Raw genomic sequence first — 7,659 nt, 5'->3', positions numbered from 1 at the left:
CAACCCTCAGTGTTGCCCCCGTACCGGACCGGGGACCGGCAACGGGATTGCAACCCTCGGCGCTGCTCCCGCGCCTCGCTCAGCCAGTGAGCAGGAACCGGTCTGTATGTGGGATCCGAACCCTCAGGCGGGAGCGCCGCCGCGCTTCCCAAGCGGCGCACTATCCAGTGCGCCACCGGGCCGGCCCCACACTGCTATTTCTAAGAGTCCAAATAAACCATATCAAAGCCAGAGTCGTTTCCCCAGTTTCTGAAAAATCTGCAAACCGAAGGATTCTTTTATATTCTTTGGTAATTTCTTTCAGCCCAGTGATTCCCAACTTAGTCGTCCTTCACCACCTCTAACTTAAATCCTATCCTGGTAATCCAAACTCCTTTCCTTTATCCTCATGGTTTCTGTAAATTTACTTTAACTTTCTATTATTCAGTGCCTATTAAATTCTTCATCCTATTTTGACAAGCCTCAAGCAAAAGGCTGGGTGGGAAAGAATGAAACTATACATATAATAAGGCTTAAGAAGAATAAAAGAATATCAGTCACTGTGTTCTACTAGTAAGCATAATCAGCTGAGAAGGAAAAGCACAAGCTTCCAGGGACTAAAACGGCTGGAAGGAAACTGCAATTGTCAGGGGCAAGGGATACAATGCTCAGTGAACACACCAGCAGCTGGGCAGCATTCCAGGGCCAGATAGTACTTGGGCTAATGTGGAAATAATATCAGAATAAAATTTTCTGTTTTACTAACCAACACACAATCCTCTAAAATGGGGTATGCATAAGAAAGATGACCCTCAAACGTTCAGAAAACTGAACACAATTATCCTGTTTAACATATGCAAAGTTTAGCCAACATAAATAGAAAAGCATCATTCTCAAAAATTAAATCAAAATCACAAAGTATCCAATAAAATGGTAAAACAGGTCACATTATTGCATATTTTCAAAGTTAACGTAAGTTTCTTTTCATTCCGCAGTCATACCTCACGAGGATCAAAATAAGACCTGGCCAAGAGGTTCTCCAGATGAATATACCGCTCTGGCTGCGTTTGTTTTAACATGATCATGGGGTCAGTCTGTCTCAGAAGTGACCTGGCAGCACCCAACTCACGGAGCTCTATCAATTCCAGAACAACCTGAACGATGGAAAGAAAATGGATGTTTTAATGCATTCTTTTATTAATATTTCTTTTTCGGTAGAATTTGACACAATCACGGTCTGCCAAAGTGATTTCCAATAGTGGAAATTTTTCTTTTTACTAGGAATTTTAGGTGGACAACTGAAGTAATTATAAATAACTTCAATCCTTCAAACTCCATCCTTCATTTTTATCTACCAACCTCTCCTCCTCAAGAGGCCTCTTGTTCAGAATGTAGATGCTGGAGAAAACTAAAGATGGGATTACCATCATGGGCTCCAGAGAAACCTTTCTCCAGTTACCTAAATTTCCTTCGGGGAAATACTGAACTCATGTGGATTGTAAAAAAACAAACCAACGTCCCTATTTTTACTTCAAACAACACTACAATGTTATTTCCAGGAAGTCCACCTTGTTCTGTTTTATAATAATCTGTCTCATCTTTGTCCCAGGTTCCTGGCTCACAGCTTCTAAAACCCTTGGAATTCCACCAGTGATAAAAGTATCTTTGTTATTCATGAGCCTCTTTAATCACACCTGAGTTTGTGCCAAGGAGATGGTTCAGAATAGGAGCTGGATACCAGAGAGATCAACCATGTGATTAGAAGGTTGAGGCTTTGAGCCAACCTGACCTCCAAGGAGGCGGAAGTAAGGGTGGGGGTAGAGGGGGTTTAGAGATTGAATTATCAATCATGCCTTAGTAATGAAACCCTAATAAAATCCTCAATGGCATTTCCTGGCTGGGGAACACCTGATGTGCCAGGTAGGTAGCACACCCTGATTCCATAGGGAGAGCATGGAAGCTTTGCATTCAGGACCTCTAGGACCTTGCCCTGTGTGTCTCTTCATTTGGCTACTCCTACTCTGTATCCTTTATAATAAAACTGTAATCGTAACTATAGCACTTTCCTGAGTACTGAGAGTCATTCTAACAAATTATCAAACCTGAGTGAGTCATGGGAACCCCAAAATTTGTAGCCCATTGGTCAAAATTGTAGGTGGCCTGGAGACCTCCAAAAGTAAGGCTGGTATGTGAAGTACCGTCTGGTGGAGGACTGAGCCTTTAACTTGTAGTGTCTGTGCTAACTCCAGGTGGTTAGTGCCAGAACAGAATTGCAGTACACCAACAGGTATTGAAACAGTTAATGTCAGAATGGTTCATTTAATGAGAACTTAAAATAATTTAAATTTGGGAAAATCTTGGCTTTTCCAAGGAGAGAAAAGGTTTTAAGGGCTGTTGCAGCCCTACAGTGCTTCAATGAATGCTCTCTGATGCTTCCCAGTCAGGGGTCATCAATAAACCAATCCACAGGGATCACCATCACCACCACTCTTACCTGTTCATAGAGGTCAATGAGGGTTTTGTCTGGCAATTTCAGAGACTGTATAGCCTGTAAAACAGTATCCCAATGGCCACTATTAATGTCAGCCACAAAACTCTCAATGCTGTCCACGGTATTCAGAGACACAGTAGTCTCCTCCTGTAAGGTGGCTAATGCCCGATGTAAACTGTTCTCCTTCAGGTACTGCATGATGAGGCGGATCACACTGAAAGAAAGCAAGTTATTCAGCTCAGGGTTACTAACTCACCAGAGGGCACAAAATAAAGGCCACCCCAGCTTATTTCTCATACTCAATCATCCTCCTTTCACTACCTACTTTCCATTTCTTTATCATGTGAGCAAAACTTTCCAATAATCACAGAATCAAACTTTCAAGGGACTCCCACCTATCTCAGAGACAGACTGGGGTTTAGAGAAGGGAAATCATTTGCCCAATGTCTCACAATTAGCTAGAAAGGGACTTGGTACCAAGGTGACTCTCTTATTTTCTAGACCAGAGCCCAATTTCTTATTAATTTTTATGATTATATTGTTGCACACTTTAGTGAAATATTTTAAACTACTCAAGTCATTGATATGAAATCTAAATGATTGTGGAATGATTGGTCCATTTTTAAATGACAAACAAAAAATACAAATTGACACTCGTTTAATGTGAAATATTTTAAACTACTCAAGTCATTGATATGAAATCTAAATGACTGTGGAATGATTGGTCCATTTTTAAATGACAAACAAAAAATACAAATTGACACTCGTTTAATAGGGATTTGTTGAACACAAATAAGTAGAGCTGTACTGTATGTAAAAGCAAAACAAAACTATGCCTCATTTGCAAAAATAACACACACCCACTGCCTTTATTACCAAATTTTCAGGATAAGTGAAATAAAAACATTGTGAATTCAGTTTCCCAAGGAAAAGAGAACCCAGACAATTTCCAAAGATTGAGAATAAGTAACCATTTTTAACTTGTGACAGAAAACTTACTTATAAGTTTTTTATAGTTATTTATAAGTAAATATACCTCTTTCTGCCATTTTGGAGCCTGTGGAGGCCTGATAGGAACAGGACTTCTAAAAGGCAATATGTCTGAAAGGCTGTGGTCCAAGGCCATTTTTGCTGGCCATAAGCAGGGTCTCCGCAACAAGAGAGCACACAGCTCTTCATAAAATTGAAGGTGTTTATGACCGAGAGAAACTGAATTTTACTTGGGCAAGAGATGTGCTTATGTGTACGAAGCAAAGAACAACATAGTGACTCCTGGTGGCAAACCAAATAAACCTAGAGTAATCTGGGGAAGGATAACTTGTGCCCATGGAAATAGTGCATTGGTTCATGCCAAATTCCAAAGCAACTTTCCTGCTAAGGCAACTGGACAGGATCTCTGTGATGCTATACCCCTCAAGGATTTAAACTAATGAAAAATAAAGTGTATTTGTATTCTTATAAAAAAATAATAATAATTAAATATATATAGTTATTTATAGTTAAAACTTCTTGATCTTGGGCTTAATAATGAAGTCTAATGATGAATCTGTCCATACAGACTGCACAAATTCACTGGACGTTGCTGTGATACACTTTTTCCTTCTCTTCATTTAAAGTATATATGTGGCTTACACCATGGTCAAGGGTTCAGATCTCCAGATCTCCGTACCTGCCAGCCAGCAATAAAACAAACCAAAAAATAAAGTATATATGTGGCTCGCACTGTATTTCTATTGGACAGCACTAGTATAGAGAGTCAGACTATCCTGGCTGTAAGGGACTTCAGAATGGAATTCACACAATTCCCTTTCCCATGGAATAAATAATAATCATAAAATAATAACCAACACTTACTATGTGTTTACTATATACTAGGTACTGCTCTAAGCATTTTTAGACAAAATGATTCATTTATTCCTCAAAACAACCCTATGAGGTATTACTATTATCTCCAATTTACAGATGAGGATTTAAACAAATAACAGAGATAATAAGTGGAAAACAGGATTTAAACAGCCACTGTAGCTCTTGAGAGTACATCCCTGACAGAAAAGCAAACACTCTCTTCTTAAAAATGTCTGCAAGGGCTGGCTGGTTAGCTCAATTGTTACAGCATGGTACTGACAACACCAGGACAAGGGTTTGATTCCTGTTACCAGCCAGTTGCCAAAAAAAAAAAAAAAAAAAAAAAGTCTGCAAAAGGGAACTGATTACTGCTACTTGCAGTCATCTTTTTCTCTCATGGCCTCTTTACGAGGTACCCAGGCTTAAACCCCTGCTATTCTAGTACAGTACTAACTTCCTCAACACTTCTATTGACTTTCATTTCTCTCCCACAATGAGATGCCCCTTCTGCTGTAGATTGACTGACCTCCCAAAACTCATTAAAACTTAACCCCCACTATAATAGTGTTAAGAAGGTGGGAAATTTTATTGTGATAATTGAAAGACGGGGCCTGTAAGAGGTAATTAGGTTTGTGAGTGGATTAATACATTCATAGAGTAATGTATTAATTAATTAAAAGGGGAGCAAGTGAGCAGGTTAGCTCTCTCCCTTGCTCATACCATTTCTCACCATGTTACACTCTGCATTGCTGCAAAAGAAGGCCCTCACCAGATGTGTTCCCTGGACTTTGGACTTCCCAGCCCTGAAACTGTAAGAAATAAATTTCATTTCTTTACAAATTTTGCCAGTTTCAGGTATTACATTATAAGCAACAAAAATGGACTAATACACCTCTCCTCCGAAGACCTCCTATTTGGCACAGCCAAAATCAAATTCACTACCTTCAAACACAATATAATACACAAACAGCTAATAGCTTTGGAGATAGGCTGGGATTTGAATCAGAATTCAAATTACTAACTGTGACCTTGGGCAAGTCCATTAACATCTCTATGGCTGTTTCTCTTCATCTTTTAAGAAAAATACCTACTCTACAGGGTTGGTAAAAGGTTTGACTGTGACACTTATAGCATGCTTAGCATAGAAAGTACTTAGTAAATAGTAGTCTTTACTGATAATAAAAACATGCGGCAGCCACTGCTGCTACAGCTAGGGTCTTCAAAGCTGGGAGAATGGTCATTACATTCTCATTCAGACTTCAAAGTACAGAATCCTTTCCAACTCCTGCCCGACTTAGTTATCTTTATCTCCTGCACTCTCTATCATCTATCTTTGCTTCATTTTTCTCCACAACATTTATCACCATCTGTTACACTTCATATTTTACTATTGTTTTTGTCTATTGTTTGCCTTCCCCAATCACAACGTACATTCTACCAAGGCAGGGATTTCTGTCTGTTTTGTTCACTACTGTATTTCCAGAGTCTAGAACAGCGCATTGTAGACTTCAATATCTGTTGAATAAACCTACTTTTCTCCTATGGCAGGTCTTCAGGACAGTTCCTCTCCCTCCCTTACACTCAGAACACAAATACTGTCTGCTAACTTAAGTGTTGGAAAACACAGCCGGGGGGGTGGAGTCCTGGAAAAGTCCACTAAAGACCACCTTTAGTCACTCATTCGTTCCCTGCCCACCCCCTACCCCCATAAACTATCATTCTTCTGGCCCAATCTCTAGATTCTGTCTCCCTTTTGTGGCTACACAGAGCTCACAGACAAACCAAATTCAGCGCCAGATCGGGCCTGATAAAATAGCTAGTCGTTCGTTCATTCCAAAAGCAGTAACTGAGCATCTGTGGTGTGCTGGATGCTGGGACTGTAAGGAAAAGGAGTCCCTAGGCGCCGCCACAGGCTAGTAGGCTGTGTGATAAGTGCTGAGCAGAGAAAAGCAAAGGGACCGTGTGAGCACAGAAGAAAAGAATCATGCTGCTTAAAGAGTGGGTTAGGGAGGAAAAGAAGCAAGGCTTAGAAAATACAACCCCCTTGTGCAGATAATTAGACTGGAGAATAGAGCGGATCGGTAATTTGCTCAGTTACAGAGCGCGCCAGGAGTCGGCTCTGCCAGGTACGTCTTTCCTCCAGCCCCGCGCCGCCTCCCGCGGGGATCTGGGCTTTACCTCCAAGAGCTGCTACTTTCTAGTGGGCCCGCCTCGGAGACAGCCAGATCCAAGAAGCTTCTTTGTGAGCAAGGAAACGGCCCTCCACCGCCTAGCCCCTCGGACGCCTCCCTCTGAGTACCGTCCACCCCACACCCTTAACCTCCCGGCCCCCGCCACGGCAGGACTCACTCCGAAGACTCGATTTCGATCGACATAGCGATATCTTCCCGGGCGCAGGCCTCTCTCCACTCTCAGGCCCCTCTCCACTCTCAGGCCCAGTAGCGAAACACACTAGCGACACCTCCGGCGGCCGCCTTCCGTCACTTCCGCTCGGCGTCGCACTTCCGCCCGGGAGGCGGAGTGAACCGGAAGGAAGGGCGTGGAGCGCATAGGGGCGGGGTCTCGGGCCGCTGGCTGCGGAACGCCGGAGCATGTGCTCCTGCTCCAGAAAAAAGTTTTTCGGTCTTGGAGGAGGAAGACTTCGGCTTAGAATCGCTGCCTTTGGGAATTTTGGTTTCATCTGACGCAATTAGTTTATGAGATTTAAAAACAGGAACGAAGGAAATCTACATGTCCAGGGTATACCTGCACTCCCATGTTTATCGCAGCTCTAGTCACAATAGCCAAGATACGGAACTAACCTAAATGTCTGTCAACGGATGATTGGATAAAGAAAGTGTTTATTACATACAGATGTAAGCATCTTATTACTTCATTATGTCTTTAGTGGTAATGCCCAAGGATTTCAATATTGAAATACCTATTACTGTATTTCATAACAAATAATTTTTTTCCTGTATATTAGGCATTATATTGGTTTTTTTCATTATCTGCGTAAGTAGATTATATTATTTAACAACTTCAGAGTACTAAAGGGAATATTACAAAATATTTGGAAGGCCTTGAGCCTAATAATTCTGAGAACATGTTGGAGAGATCTGTATCAGAGATGGTTTCAACATAACTCCAATCTTAATATTTTTCTTACTCTCTTTTTTTAACCTTAGACCTTTTGGAAAATAAAATTGTGATAAAGAAGCATTTATGTGAAGTTCAGTAGTTCTTTTGGTTTCACTTCATTTTCTTTTTCAGTCAATTACAGGTACAATTAAATTGATTAGTTTTGTCTAAAAAACAACATGTTATTATATGATCCTATATTATGAAAGCACAGGTCCACAATT

The 7,659-nt window shown here is 41.0% G+C and overlaps 1 protein-coding gene and 1 pseudogene across 1 annotated transcript in view; one reads left to right on the top strand and one right to left on the bottom strand.

The window, feature by feature from the left end:
- Positions 1–6,760, bottom strand: part of SMU1 (smu-1 suppressor of mec-8 and unc-52 homolog (C. elegans)) — a 21,451-nt gene extending 14,691 nt beyond the window's left edge. Inside the window, 3 exon segments of the mRNA XM_008591023.1 lie at positions 981–1,133; positions 2,474–2,684; positions 6,665–6,760. Coding sequence (XP_008589245.1) covers positions 981–1,133; positions 2,474–2,684; positions 6,665–6,690 — 390 coding nt within the window. The 5' untranslated portion in view covers positions 6,691–6,760.
- LOC103606409 lies at positions 3,568–3,895 on the top strand (annotated as a pseudogene).
- Positions 6,761–7,659: the final 899 nt, after the last annotated feature.

The sequence above is a fragment of the Galeopterus variegatus genome, unplaced genomic scaffold (genome assembly GCF_000696425.1).
Source record: "Galeopterus variegatus unplaced genomic scaffold, G_variegatus-3.0.2 Scaffold143, whole genome shotgun sequence".
Lineage (NCBI taxonomy): Eukaryota > Metazoa > Chordata > Mammalia > Dermoptera > Cynocephalidae > Galeopterus > Galeopterus variegatus.
This window is presented reverse-complemented; position numbering and strand designations above follow the sequence as displayed.